Source organism: Heterodontus francisci, chromosome 20, assembly GCF_036365525.1.
Source record: "Heterodontus francisci isolate sHetFra1 chromosome 20, sHetFra1.hap1, whole genome shotgun sequence".
Taxonomy (NCBI): domain Eukaryota; kingdom Metazoa; phylum Chordata; class Chondrichthyes; order Heterodontiformes; family Heterodontidae; genus Heterodontus; species Heterodontus francisci.
In genome coordinates, this window is record NC_090390.1 from 49,811,904 (window position 1) to 49,827,873 (window position 15,970).

Below are 15,970 nucleotides of genomic sequence, written 5' to 3' on the forward strand. Positions count from 1 at the left end.
CTGCCACCTTGCACCCTATATTAACTTGAGCTTACCCAAACCTCTACTGCCCATATCCTAACTTGCACCAAGTTCTGTTCACCCATCACCCCTGTGCTTACTGACCTACAATGACTCATGGTCCAGCACCTAGTTTTTAAAATTCTCATCATGGGTTTTATATCCTTCCATACCTTGCCCCATCCTATCTCTGTAACCTCCTCCAGCCCCAGAGCCCTCCCAATATCCTTGCACTCCTCCACTTCAGACCTCTTTTACATGCCAATTTTCATTGCTCCACCATTGGTGGTAGTCCTTCAGTTGCCCAGGCCTAAAGCTCTGCGATTCCCTCACTAAACCTCCGAGACTTGCTCGCTCTCTTCTCCTTTAATATGTTCCTTAAACCAAGCTTTTCGTCATTTTTCCTAACATCTCATATCGTTCTGTGTTAAATTTTATTTGATAATGCTCCTTTGAAGTACCTTGGGACTTTTACTACATTAAAGGTGCTATGTAAATGCAGGTGTTGCCTACAAACCAGTTAAACCGGGATTGGATAACAACCACCCGCCACCCTGTGCAGGATTATTGCACTACAGCAACATCTCTGGCAATAGGATGTAATTAGTTACATTATAAACGTTTGACTTTAACATGGAGACAGAATTATATAGGGCCACCATTTTATACCCCACATTAAAGACTAAACTTGATCTTGACTCCCCATGTGAAAATGCCATGACATTACCTAATCTTAAAAAAACTTACATAAACAAACAGTACCTCTAAATATTTGTCATGACTAGTTATTTTGATAGAATCTTTGCATAGCTTTCTATACTTGCTACACATTTCTATTTTATTCTTCCAGAAGCTGGGTGGCACTGTGATCCAAAACACCAACAGCTTTTCTTTACCTATACAGCCATCCAGCATCCTTTCTCATACTCACAAGCCTTGCACCTGTGTGCTCTTTGCTCATTATGCCTGACTCAGGCTTCAGGTTGCCCACGCACATCCTAACTCCACTAATAACTAGGTTTCACCTAGCTCTGAGCTTCAAGTTGATCTCCCCATCCATTTTCTACCTCATTGACCCATCATGCCTCAGTCACAATCTCAGCCACCTCTTTGTTCATCCTGCCCACGCCCTCCATATTCTTCATCAGTTTCCCAGAACTAATCTGCGACAATGGGAAGTTGTTCTTTACAGCACTTAATGTATTTATTTTTAAAAAACACAGCACACTGATTTCCCAACTTTAATGCTGGGAAACCAGCTTAACGGGGTAAAGTAAAAATGGTAGGAAAGGGAAGGTGTATGTGGGGGGGTGGGGTAGGCAATGAAAGCAAGCAGGTATGACAATGCAGGAAGGGTGGGGGTGATTGAAGAGGTAAGGGAAGAGATAGCATATTGGACTGAGGCAGTAATAATGGCAGAGAACAACCTCTTAACGAAGTAGCAAATGGTATTACACTAACCAGTTTCTTCAGGTGTTTTGATAATTGAGTCTTCAAATGACTGCTGAGTTATTGAATTGGCCAGAACAGTTTGAGTATCAACAATGTTCGAGGTGCAGAGTACTGGATATGTGCTCTCATTTTCATTTGTGGGAGTACGGAACATTTCAGCTACACCTGTTGATTATTAAAAATTTATTAAAGCACAAGTTACATAAATACAATATTCTGCCAAAAACAGCCATAACTTTCAATGGGTTGGAAAGAGTAATAGCCCCTTACAGAAAGGCTTGCTTCATGCTAATTTGAATTCCTCTTCTAGACTACATGATGGTTGCCAATAAAAACGAAAAATTTTGTTGGAAAAAAAATTAAGCTTTCGATAAATTTCATTACACATACATGTTATAATTTGTTTTCGACTTAGATAAAAGCTATTCACACCAAATTAATCTAGTTATCGCACTGGCCCAGATAATGTGTATAATTGTCACATCATTCTATTATTTTGGTGGCTCATTTTCTCAAGAAATATGGATTTTTGCCAAGAGAATCATAGAAATTTACAGCACGGAAGGAAGTCATTCAGCCCATCGTGTCAGTGCTGGCCGATAATGGGCCATCCAGCCTAATCCCACTTTCCAGCACTTGATCAGTAGCCTTGTAGGTTACAGCCCTTCAGGTGCATATCGAAGTACTTTTTAAATGTTATGTGGCTTTCTGCCTCTATCACCCTTTCAAACAGTGAGTTCCAGTTCCCTACCTACTGAGTGAAACAATTTCCCCTTGAATCCCTTCTAAACCTCCTACCCTAAATTTATGCCCTCCAGTTATAGACCCCGCAACCAAGGGAAATAGGGCTTGCCAATCCACTCTATTTAGACCCCTCATAACTTTATACACTTCAATTAGGTCTCCCCTCAGCCTCTTCTGCTCCAAAGAAAACAATCCAATCTTTCTTCATAACTAAAATTCTCTAGCTCAGAGAATATCCTTGTAAATCTCCTCTGTACACACTCTAGTGCAAATAAATCTTTCCTATAGTGCTGTGACCAGAACTGCACGCAGTGCTCCAGCTGTGGCCTAACCAGTGTTTAATACAGTTCCAGTATAACCTCCCTGCTCTTATCTTCTATGCCTCAGCTAATAAAGGCAAGTATCCCATATGCTTTCTTGACCACCTTATCTACCTGTCCAGCCACCATCAGGAATTTGTGGACTTGCACTCTATGGTCCCCCCTGTTCCTCTACACTTCTCAGTCTTCTTTGGCCTCCTTGTCTCGAGACAATGGGTAAGCGTCTGGAGGTGGTCAGTGGTTTGTGAAGCAGCCCCTGGAGTGGCTATAAAGGCCAATTCTAGAGTGACAGACTCTTCCACAGGTTCTGCAGATAAAATTGGTTGTCAGGGCTGTCAGTAGCCTACCATTTATAGAGTATTCCCTTGCTTTGTTAGCCGCCCCCAGATGCATTAGCTCACACTTCTCTGGATTGAACTCCATTTGCCATTTTCCAGCCACCTGACTAGACCATCAATACCTTCCCGCAATCTCCAGCTTTCTTCTTTATCAACCACACGGCCAATTTTTGTATTATCTGCAAACTTCTTAATCATCACCCTACATTCAAGTCCAAATTATTGATATATAACTACAAAAGACAAGGGACCTAGTACGGAGTCCTGCAGAATCCCACTGCAAACAACCTTCCAGTCACAAAAACACCCATCAACCAATACCTGTCTCGGAGCCAATTTTGGATCCAATTTGCTACTTGCCTTGAATCCCATGGGCTTTTACTTTCATGGCCAGTCTGTCATGTGGACCTTATCAAAAGCCTATGCTACAATCCATGTAGACTACCTCAAATCCATTACCCTCATTGAGTTTTTTTCAGGAAGTAACAAAGTGAGTCAGACATAGCCTTCCCTTAACAAATCTGAGCTGACTGTTTTTGATTAATCTGTGTCTTTCTAAAAGAAGATTTATCCTACCCCTCAGAATTTTTTCCCAATAATTTTCCCACCAACAAGGTTAGGCTGACTGGCTGGTAATTTTCCAGCCTACCCCTTTCTTCCTTTTTAAACAATGGTGCGTTAGCTGTCCTCCAGTCTTCTGGCACCATACCCAATACCGGAGGATTAGGAAAGGATGGTTAGAGCCTCCACTATTTCTTCTCTTGCTTCCCTGAACAGCCTTGGATAAATTTCATCCGGGCCTGGGGATTTATCCACTTTCAAGGATGTTTAAACCCCTTAATATTTCCTTTCTCACTATATTAATTTCATCTAATATTTCCAACTCCTCCCTGATTGCAATGTCTATATCGTTCCCTCTCATGAAAACAAACGGAAAGTATTCATGAAGAACTATGCACAGGTCCTCCACCTCCACACATAGATGACCCTTATTGTTCCTTAGTTACCCTCTTGATCTTTATGTATTTATAAAAAAAATCGTGTTTTCCTTAATTTTACTTGCCAATACTTTTTCATGCCTTCTCTTTGCTTTTCTAATTTCCTTTTTAATTCTGATCCTATACTTTTTAAACTCTAGGTTTTCTGCAGTATTGAGCCCTCAGTATCTGTGATAACCTTCCCCTTTTTTCTTTAACTTCTCCTTTAAGCCCCTTGACACCCTGTGGACTCTGGATTTGATAGTACCACCCTTTTTCTTTAAGAGAACATACTTGCTCTGTACCTTCACTATCTCTTTGTTGAATGCATCCCACTAATCTGGCACTAATTTACCTTCAAGTAGCTGCTTCCAGCTAAATCATATCTCAACTTAGTAGATTATGATTAGATTTAGATTAGAGATACAGCACTGAAACAGGCCCTTCGGCCCACCGAGTCTGTGCCGACCATCAACCACCCATTTATACTAATCCTACACTAATCCCATATTCCTACCAAACATCCCCACCTGTCCCTATATTTCCCTACCACCTACCTATACTAGTGACAATTTATAATGGCCAATTTACCTATCAACCTGCAAGTCTTTTGGCTTTTCCCCAATTGAGAACTTTTATTCCTGGTCTATCTTTGCCCTCTTTCATATCTACTCTAAATCTAACTAAATTATGATCACTGCCAAAGTGCTCCCCAACTGATACCCCTTCCACAAACCCAGTTTCATTCCCCAAAACTAAGTCCAAAACCACCCCCTCTCTTGTTGGGCTTACTACACACTGCCTAAAAAAATTCTACTAAAACACATTTTAAGAATTCTGCACCCTCTGCGCCTTTCGCGCTAATTCTATTATATTATTAGGGTAGTTGAAATCCCCTATTATGGCCATATTGTTTTTGCACTTCAGATATTTGTCTACATATTTGCTCTTCTATCGCCCTCTGACTGTTGGGGGATCTATAGTACATTCCCAGTAGTGTTACTGCCCTTTTTTTTGTTCTTCAGTTAAAGCCATACGGCCTCATTTGATGATCCTTCTATATCATCCCTCCACACATCTATAATTGTTTCTTTAATCAATATTGCGCCCCCCGTGCTCCTTTGTTATCCCCCTATCCTGTCTGAAAATTCTGTAACCAGGAATGTTGAGCTGTCATTCCTGCCCTTTCGGCCATGTCTGAATAATAGTTACATCATCATTTCCCAAGCGTCAATCAGTGCTCACAACTCATCTGCCTTATTCCCTCGACTTCTTGTATTGAAGTATATACCATTTTGCACTGCCAAACACCCTTGATGTTTAATTCCTAGCCTTTGGGCAGCATTTTATCCTGCCCTTGGAGATGGGAACAGGGGTGGGGGACAAAAAAAAAAAAAGGCTAGGGGTGAAGTTCCTGATATTGTACAGGCCCCTGCCATTTTGTCTGGGGTGGGGAAAGCTGAGGATGGCCTTCCTGCCCCTGACCAATTGAGGCCCTTAAGAGGCCAAATAATGGCCTTTCCCCAGCTCCACTCCAATTTTGTGGAGGTCAGAGGGGCTAGCTGCCACCTGGACACTTTGCCAGGTGAGACCTGGTGGTCTCCTAGTGGGGTCGGTGGCCTTCTTTGGGAGCAATCCACGGCCCCCGGAGGCGATTGCTGCCCCACCCCCCCCAACCCCACCACTTCCCAATCGTTTGACGGGGCCTGTCTGGCCGGCCGACCCCACTCATTTCTCCCAGGGTCTCTGACATCTTCAGTACTGTAGACCTCCTACAGCACCAACAATGACCACTGCTCCACCTGGCACTGCAGAAATGCCAGCCCTCCAATTGGCCAGCAGCTCGGGAGGTGGGAGCTCGTCCCTTAAAGAGATGGCACCCCCAATGGCGGGCAGTTAATTGGCTGCCCGCTGCTTGATTGCAACGAGGCTCTGGAGAGCCAAGGCTGATTTTCCCTCTGCCTTCTGGCCCGTCGCTGGGACCCCCACTGCCAGAATAAAATCCGGTCCTTTGTTTCCTGTGCCTTCCATTTCCAACTCTACCACTCTTCCTTCTGAATCTACTCTCAGGTTCCCATCCTCCTGCCAAGCTAGTTTAAACCCTCCCTAACAACACTGGCAAAACCCCGTGAGGATATTGGTATCACCGCAGGGAGGGGGCGGCGCCTCTGGGGGCCTTTTGAGGTGCAACCCATCCAGTGTGTACAGATCCCACCCACCCCCAGAAACGATACCAATGCCTCAGGAATCTAAAAGCCCACAATCCTGCACCATCTCTCCAGCCACGTATTCATCAGCTCTATCTTCCTATTTCTGTACTCACTAGCACGTGACACCGGCAGTAATTCAGAGACTTCTACCTTTGAGGTCCTGCTTTTCAATCTCTCTCCTGGCTCCCTAAACCTTGCTTGCAGGACCTCATCTCTCTTTCTGGCTATGTCATTGGTGCCGATATGGGCCACAACCTCTGGCTGTTCAACCTCCTCCTCAGTCTTGCAGCTGCTCAATGACAGCCTTGATCCTGGCACCAGGGAGGCAACATACCATCCTAGAGTCATGTCTGTGGCCGCAGAAGCACCTGTCTGTTCCCCTCGCTATCCAATCTCCTATGACTATTGCTCTTCAAATCTTCTTCCTCCCTGCTCCTCAGGACATCTCTGCCCTGCCTGCCTGGTCCTCCATGTCCTTCTGGCTCTCTACCTGCACATTTTTAAGCTGTGGGTGACCACCTCCAGAACATGTTATCCACAAAGTTCTTTGCCTCACGGATACACTGTAGTGACTCCAACCACTGCTCACATTCCAATACTCTGAGCACTAGCCTGCGACACTTCCTGCACATGTAGTCACCCAGGCCACCAAAGGCATCCAGGATTTCTCACATAGCACAGGAGGTGGAGCCATTAAAAAACCCTGGCCCTAAAATTACACTGTAGGATGTTAGCTCACTAAATGTTCAACACACATCCAAAATTCCCTTTTCTCCAGTAAATGAGCTAGCCATAAATTGGATCTTGCTTCAGCTGAAGTGTCAGGAAGAATTTCAGATAAGTACATCAAGATTCATACATTAGTATACCATTACGCAACCCTCAAATTCAAACTGAACATAAAAGGCTCCGATTTGGAACAGGACAAAACTAACAGACATGAATTAGTAGCCGGAGTAGTCCACTCGGCCCTTCGAGCCTGTTCCGCCATTCAACAAGATCATGGCTGATCTGATTGCAACCTCAACTCCACATTCCCACCTACCCCCGATAACCTTTCCCCCCCTTATCAAGAATCAATCCACCTCTGCCTTAAAAATATTCAAAGGCACTGCTTCCACCGTCTTTTGAGGAGAAGAATTCCAAAGGAAGATAGATGGGAGCAGCGCAGTTGATGTGGTCGACATGGAATTTAACAAGGCTTTTGACAAGGTCCATCGTGACAGGCTGGTGAAAAAAATAAAATCCCACGGGATCCAGGGAAATGCAGCAAGGTGGATACAAAATTGGCTCAGTGCCAAGAAACAAAACGGTAATTGTTGACCGGTGTTTTTGCAACTGGAAGGCTGTTTCCAGTGGCGTTCCACAGGGCTCAGTACCGGGCCCCCTGCTTTTTGTGGTATATATTAAAGATCTGGACGTAAACGTAGGGGGCATGATCAAGATGTTTGCAGACAACACAAAGATTGGCTGTGTGCAGACAGCAAGGAGGATAGCTATAGGCTGCAGGAGGATATTAATGGTCTGGTCAAAGAGGCAGAAAAGTGGCAAATGGAATTCAACCTGGAGAAGTGTAAGGTGATGCATTTGGGGAGGTCAAACAAGGCAAAGGAATGCACAATTAATGATAAAATACCAAGAAGTGTAGAGGAAGTGAGGGACCTTGGACTGAATGTCCACCGATCCCTGAAGGTAGCAGGACAGGACGATAAGGTGGATAAGAAGGCATATGGAATCCTTTCACCAAGGTATAGAAAATGGAATACAAGAGTAGGGAGGTTATGCTGGAGCTATATTACTCATATTGGTTAGGCCACAACTCGAGTACTGCGTGCAGTTCTGGTCACCTCATTACAGAAAGGATGTAATTGCACAAGAGAGGGTACAGACATGATTTACGAGGATGTCACCAGGACTTGAAAAATGCAGCTAACGGACTGAAAACTGAACAGCCACAAGTACAAACATGAAAAAAAACAGTGGGTAGGCAAACTGAACAAACTAAGATACAATAAAATAAACAAAAAATAATATAGAAAAAGAACTAAAAATAAAAAGCAAAATGGGGGGGCCTGTCATACTCTGAAATTATTGAACTCAATGATCAGTCCGACAGGCTGTAGTGTGCCTAACTGGTAAATGAGATGCTGTTCCTCGAGCTTGCGTTGATGTTCACTGGAACACTGCAGCAATCCCATGACAGAGACATGAGCATGACAGCAGGGCGCGAAGGAGTGTTGAAATGGCAAGCAACCGGAAAGCTCGGGGTTATGCTTACGGGCTGAGTGGAGGTGTTCCACAAAGCGGTCACCCAGTCTGCGTTTGGTCTCCCCAATGTAGAGGAGACCACATTCTGAGCAGTGAATACATTGAAAGAGGTACAAGTAAATTGCTGCTTCACCTGAAAGGAGTGTTTGGGGCCTGGGATATTGAGGAGAGAGGAGGTAAATGGGCAGGTACTACACCTCCTACGATTGCAGGGGAAGGTGCCGTGGGAAGGGGACGAGTTGGTGGGGGAATAGAGGAGTGGACGATCCCTTCTGAACGCTGACAGGGGAAGGGAGGGGAAGATGCGTTTGGTAGTGGCATCACACTGGAGGTGGCAGAAATGGCGGAGGATCCTTTGGCTATGGAGGCTGATGGGGTGGAAAATGAGGACAAGGGGAACCCTGACGCGGTTCTGGGAGGGAGGGGAAGGGGTGAGGGTAGAGGTCTGGGAAATGGGCCGGACGCAGTTGAGGGCCCTGTCAACGACAGTAGCAGGGGGGGGGGGAAAAGAGATCCCTCAGGATCTTAGACGTTTCAATCAAGTCGCTTCTTACTCTAAACTCCAGCGGATACAAGCCTAGCCCGTCCAACCTTTCCTCATAAGACAACCCGCCTATTCCAGGTACTAGCTAGTAAACCTTTTCTGAACTGCTTCCAACACATTTACATCCTTTCTTAAATAAGGAGACCAATACTGTACACAGTATTCCAGAAGTGGTCTCACCAATGCTCTGCAGAGTAGAAGCATGTAGGTCAACATCCGCGGCTCCGGTCTCTGTCCGTGTTTATGATACTAGCCCAAGCCAAACAGTGTTAGTAGTGGGACTCTACGCTTTGCTATTTGAGGCACCTTGTGCGACAAATGCATTACAAGACACGCAGCTTAGAGTTTGCAGCTTTTCTTGAAAATAGTAAAATGAATTAATGAGTCGCCGATAAGGATATCTCACCCTCAACCAGGGAAATGTAAGATTAGGTTGCTAAAACTCACTAAACAGCATACCAATTGTTAGCATCTAGCTATTACAAACTAACAAATTACTTATTATAAACTAACCTTTTTTAAATTCATTCATGGGATGTGGGCGTCGCTGGCAAGGCCAACATTTATTGCCCATCTGTATTTGCCCTTGAGAAGGTGGTGATGAGCTGTCTTCTTGAACCGCTGCAGTCCATGTGGGGTAGGTACACCCACAGTGCTGTTAGGAAGGGAGTTCCAGGATTTTGACACTGTGACAGTGAAGGAACGGCGATGTAGGTCCAAATCAGGATGGTGTTTGACTTGGAGGGGAACTTGCAGGTGGTGTTCCCATGCATTTGCTGCCCTTGTCCTTCTAGTTGGTAGAGGTCGCGGGTTTGGAAGGTGCTGTCTAAGGATCCTTGGTGCGTTGCTGCAGTGCATCTTGTAGACACACTGCTGCCACTGTGCGTCGGTGGCGGAGGGATCGATTGTTTGTGGATGGGGTGTCAATCAAGTGGGCTGCTTTGTCCTGAATGGTGTCAAGCTTCTTGAGTTATTGTTGGAGCTGCACCCATCCAGGCAAGTGGAGAGTATTCCATCATACTCCTGACTTGTGCCTTGTAGATGGTGGACAGGCTTTGGGGGGTCAGGATTCCTAGCATCTTATTTATTTAGAGATACAGCACTGAAACAGGCCCTTTGGCCCACCGAGTCTGTGCCGACCAACAACCACCCATTTATACTAATCCTACATTAATCCCATATTCCCTACCACATCCCCACCGTTCTTCTACCACCTACCTACACTAGGGGCAATTTACAATGGCCAATTTACCTATCAACCTGCAAGTCTTTGGCTGCATCTGACCTGCTCCTGTAGCCACAGTATTTATATGGCTACTCACGTTAAGTTTCTGGTCAATGGTAGCCCCCAGGACGTTGATAGTGGGGGATTCAGCAATCGTAATGCCATTGAATGTCGTGGAGAGATGGTTAGATTCTCTCTTGTTGGAGATGGTCATTGCCTGGCACTTGTGTGGCACAAATGTTACTTGCCACTTATCAGCCCAAGCCTGGATATTGTCCAAGTCTTGCTGCATTTCGACACGGACTGCTTCAGTATCTGAGGAGGTGCGAATGGTGCTGTATATTGTGCAATCATCAGCGAACATCCCCACTTCTGACCTTATGATTGTAGAAAGGTCATTGATGAAGCAGCTGAAGATGGTTGGGCCTAGGACACTACCATGAGGAACTCCTGCAGTGATGTCCTGGAGCTCAGATGATTGACCTCCAACAACCACACCCATTTTCCTTTGCGCTAGGGATGACTCCAACCAGCAGAGAGTTTTCGCCGATTCCCATTGACTTCAGTTTTACTAGGATTTCTTGATGCCATACTAGGTCAAATGCTGCCTTGATGTCAAGGGCAGTCACTCTCACCTAACCCCGAATTCAGCTCTTTTGTCCATTTAGAATCCTTCTCTGTAGTATGGTAAAATGGAAGGCTTAGGAAATAAGGTATAGTATGGACATGATGTCAAGGCAGACGGATTCTGGGAGATTACGTCATGTTTTAAAATGTTTACTTGCAGTAGAAAGTTAGACCGTGAGAACAGACAGTGCTGTGTAGTTTTGTCTCGTAGTGAGATAAGGCAAACTCGGACAAGTACAAGCATTGAGATAAGGTGGTTAACACAAAGACTTTTTCTATGTATCAATTGCGTAAATGAAAAGGTTGGCAATCATAAAAAGATCCTTGGTTGGTTAAGGAAAACATCATTTAATACAAGACTGATCACTGATTGGTATGAGGGGAGGGTTAACTGTAAAGCTGCCAGAATAAGTTAGCTTGTGACTTTGCCACTGCGCGGCAGAGAATTTGAACAAGAATCTACGAGTCTCGTGTGCTCTACCGTCCAGCCACTAATACAGGTAGTATCTGTGTTAGACTGTAAATCACTGCCTGAGTTTGTTACTAATAGTTTATCTGAGAACCTAAACCCGTCTTTACCTTTATCTCAATAAAGTCGATTCACAAGCTGCGTACTGCCAAGTCTGTTCCCACCTTAGAAGGGGGTAGAAAAAAACCCCTATCTTATCAAAAATCTTAGAAGTGGCACTCCAGAATAGACTCAAACCCACAATCCCTGTTTTAGGATTAGAGTTATTTACATTAAAATCCACCCACCATATCTCAGTCCATCATAATTAAAGTCTCTCCGATAAAAGTCAATTTCCTTTCTAATACATGCCCACTGACCTTTGCATGATCAGCAAACTTAATCACACTTCCTACTACACATTCACAACTAATGTAAAGTTGCCTATCAATACAGCAGTGGGAGATTGTGCCACCAGCACTTTTCCCCATAAAGCGCCAATGCAGAGATCTCCATTCAGAGACTCTGGCAAAGGGGAGTGCTTTGTGAAGCACACAGTAAGACAGCAGCAGCCTTGTAAGGAGTGGTAAATGAGAAAGATGTTGTTTACTGGAGAATTAGAGATGCCAGCCCTTAACCAAAACAAAAGTCTCAACACAAAAATCGCTCAGGTCTTTCTTCTTAAACCATGAAGTAGACAGAGAAAATATGGGCAGACATTGAGAACATAATGTTCATCCTACTGTCCATGTGATAACTCTAGGCAGATCTGCAGCAGAGGCCATTGCAGAAGCTGCTGTTCCACTGACTGCACGGTAAAGAATAGCAGCCCGCTATTACTGTTTAAAATACCTCCTGGACCCTTAAAATAAAGTGCCTTTTCTTAATCGTTAGCAAAACTAGAAGCCCACTTTATCTGAGCGCAATTGATCCCCAGCACAATTAAGTTGGCAATGGGATGTACATCACCATATACTGCCGCAAAATTAGATGGTAACTAAAAAATTCAGCCAATTGCATTGGATGAAACTGGGCTTTAATGGCCTCACTTCCACATCATGTTCATTGATCAACAATAGAAATTTCAAGAAAACCTCAGAGCACACACAAAAAATAAACAGAACTAGTAAATAGTGCTTCAAGGAGTTTGGTTTACCTGTAAAGCTTTCATCCATTTCATAATCTTTATGTCTCAGTGAAACAGTTCTTAACACCTGTGGGGCCTGTCCAGTTGGCTTAATAGTAGTAGCTTGAGACTTGCCAATGACAATTGTTGCTGGGGAAGCAGCATGACCAGTACTAAAGTGACCTTTCACTAAACGAACAGGTGTCTGTTGAAACAAAACTTTACATTTTTTCCTGTACATTGATAATTTAGGACAATAATGCCAATGGAACAAAAACAGAAAACAAAAACTATAACTAGATTGGTTATCTTACAATCAAGACCATATAATTTGCAAGTAGTTTGAAATATACAATCATTTGAATAAGAAACTTAAACTGATTCAGCACTATTAAACTTAGTCTTTTATGAAAAGGCCATATTTAATTATCATTTCCCATTACAATGCTAGACAAACCTTTACCACTTTCGAAGAGACAATATTCTTGGTCCGTCTTTGCACTGCAGCTGATTTCTTTCCAGCACACCGCAACTGAGGTTTTGCCACTCCTTCCTTCACTATCTGTGCCCATGACTTAGTTACTAAAATCAAATTGCACATATTCAAATTAAAAGAATCAGGTAAATGCTTAAATCTTCTGCTGGTTTATCTACTTTAGGTTGAACATGTTTCATTCTTTGAAATAGATTCAATTTCCAGATACAAACAAGACATTACCTCCATTCTGTTGCCCAAATCACATGGAAGCTATGCCTTTAGGAAAATTTATGCTGAGCACTAGATGGCTATTCTGTTCTATATAATTTATTTCTGTCTCTGGGGCATACAAAAGCAAACCATACAATAAAAATAATCACACTGGGTTGGAAAGAAAATTAGGAGACAGGGTGAGAAATGAGCATTTTGGTCTATTGCCTGGGTTATTCATAGATTTGTTTACTCAGTATCATGTTGGGACACGCTGAGGAATAATTGATTGCACTTTTTAAATGCTTTTCATAAACCGAGACACCAATGAGAACTGTAACCTCACGACCAGCCTCAGTAGGAGGATAGCACTGCACCATGAAATATCAAATTGCAGTATGCCCCCTATTTATCAGTCCTGAAGATACAGGTAGGGGAGGTGGGAGGTTGCAGCCTGTATTGCCATGAGCTCAAAAGTACTCTTCATACACAAAGTTTAGAAGGGCAAAATCTGCAATCTAGTTGCATGAGAGTTTTTCATAGTTCAAGTGAAAGTATTTCAAAAATTTCTCACTACGTTTTACTAAAAACCTTGTAATACTCTTTTTAGTTATGCTCCATGCCATCCAATGCCATGAAACAGCAGACCTATTTTTACTTCTGTTAAACTGCATTTTTTCCCCCCTTTGAGTCCCTCAGCATTCTCCAAGCAAGAAAGAGCAAGGTGATCTATTCGCCAATGTTACTTCAAGTCCAGTAATTTAAAAGTACTGCAAATATGTAGCCTGTGTCACTGTCTTACCAATTTGCGATCAACCAACATAAAAAAAAATAGAAAAAGCCCTTTGTCATAGAAAATGGTACAACTCTAGCTGGTTCCAATAAAATAGCGGAACTTTAGGAAAAGACCTACCCAATAGGTTGGCAGCTGAAGCTCCAGTCTGCCTCCTGGAACGCATTGCTGCAAGTAATGAACCACTTCTTCTCGTGCTTTTTCTGGAAGTTTTTTTACCAGATGTTGCCACCAAACTTGGTTTCTGCTGAGGCTGCTCAAACAGTGTCTGCTTGAGAGAAGTTGGTGTAATGTGAGGAGACTTGGACCGGGTTAAGACGGGAGTAGTAGCAACCTGTGAGATGGAGAAGCGCCCACGTACACGCGGAGAACAATCAAAGGATCCTTCAGCAATCAGACTGGATATTTCATTGGTTACCAACTTTTTGGACGACAAGGTAGGCAACATCTTAGTAACAGATGACTTCTTGGTAGATGAGGGAGTCTTGCTTTGTGAAGGAGTTCTTGCAGCAGGTGACCTCTTGGTGGAAGGCAAGGACGGCGTTTTTACTGACAAAGGAGTCGGAGCATCAGGTGACTGCTTGATAACCAACAAGCAGGGTGTCTTGGTTGATGCTGACATCTTGACCGAAGATGGCCTCTTTCCAGGTGACTTCACGCCGGTTGTTAACAAAAACCCCTTGCCTGGTGAGGGAACTTTGGCAGGTGGTTTCTTACATTGGCTGGGAGAAGCATTTACTGAAGGAACACTTGGCCTCATGGGACTTAGGTGATTTTCATTTAACTCACTGAATTCCTGAGGGAAAAAAAGCACAATTTGTATTATTTCAGGCAAAACTTGATAATAAAGAGGGGGCGACTTGATATTTGTAGCATAATGGATATCCAAAACTATCGGATTTAAAATACAAAAATATTAAAAAGGATTATATTGCCTTCAAGATGATTATATACAAAGATCCTAACCAATTTCTGTAGCAAGCCCAACCAAATTCTGTGACATAAGAATGTAGTTTCTATAGCAGCTCGGTGTAGGGCTTGGAAAGCATCTCCGACATTTTTAAAATAACACTTCAATGTAATTTTTATAATACTTTATAAAAACTGTGCTAAATTGATGGTTTTTAGTTTGAAGAGTCAGGCATTTGAATCTGTTAAAAGCAGTTTATTTTATTGCACTCAGTCTTTGTAAACTGCTGATGAACACATGATAGACAATGATAACTCAACATTTTAAGACTTTTTCCTCGGCCAAATAAGACAGGCAGATATTAAATAGCAGCTAGAAAAATTGGCAATTTCTTTGTTTTCTATGCGAATATTTACGGCATTCCTAGTATGGTAACCCAAGTCCAAGCAATTGTCAACGATTCACCCCATCATTCTCTGGCCCACAGACCTTACCAATGGTTACAACAGTTTCTCTACAGGTCAGTAAATGACAAAATAGCATTGCTGGCCTTGTAAACACAAAGTGAACTGTTCAGCCAATTTCCCTCAGGTGAAAAAGTTAGTTGATGCTCAGACATCCATTGGCTTCAAAGCGCTATAAAGTTCATCTCTCGACTGGTTTCGATACTTCATAACATAGCAGCATCATCACCCAGTACAACATGCCCTTAAATGATAGTGAATAGACGTGTTTGTCTGATTTCATGAGTCAACCGATTCTATAAAAATTATGGCTCACACGTTCAGATTCTCCAAAGCAGAACTTTAAGGCATTTCTACTTTAGCAATCCTATTTTCTATTATTTCCTTTTAAAAAATTTTTAACACCCATTCAAATCAAAACCTTCACATATAGTAATAGGCATACCAAATTCTTACCACAAGGTGGTACTGTCACCAAGCTTTTACAGTATATTTGTTATAATATCCAATTGAAGGCAATGTGCATGGAGAAACAAAACATTACATTTCTGCACAGCACAAGTGCCACAGTGTAGTTGTACATTATGTCATTTATTTCCAAGTAATCAACTGTAAACTGAAATAGTGAACCACAAAAGGACATAACATGAATTCTTGTGTTGCTAACATTTATTACTATTCCATGTATACAGTGTGACTTCACTGCGCTAATGATTTTACTTTTACAAAGCAGTCACAGACAATAACAAGTTATATAACTGGAGGTTCCAAGGGTTAACTCAGTGGAAAAGAAATAAAAATCCTGTCCTAGCCTGTGCTCCAGAACTTGCCGCACT

At 43.0% G+C, this 15,970-nt stretch overlaps 1 protein-coding gene across 7 annotated transcripts in view; it reads right to left on the minus strand.

Moving 5' to 3' along the window:
- The window catches only part of mki67 (marker of proliferation Ki-67), a 76,205-nt gene that overhangs the window by 25,145 nt on the left and 35,090 nt on the right, over window positions 1–15,970 (minus strand). For 6 of the 7 annotated variants that reach the window (XM_068052726.1, XM_068052724.1, XM_068052725.1 and 3 more), the window contains 4 exons: window positions 13,881–14,556; window positions 12,737–12,861; window positions 12,310–12,484; window positions 1,462–1,617 (listed from right to left, as the gene is read on the minus strand). In XM_068052726.1, the coding sequence (XP_067908827.1) occupies window positions 1,462–1,617; window positions 12,310–12,484; window positions 12,737–12,861; window positions 13,881–14,556 (1,132 nt within the window). The remainder of the gene's footprint in view (window positions 1–1,461; window positions 1,618–12,309; window positions 12,485–12,736; window positions 12,862–13,880; window positions 14,557–15,970) is intronic. The other variant, XM_068052723.1, reaches the window with a different exon arrangement.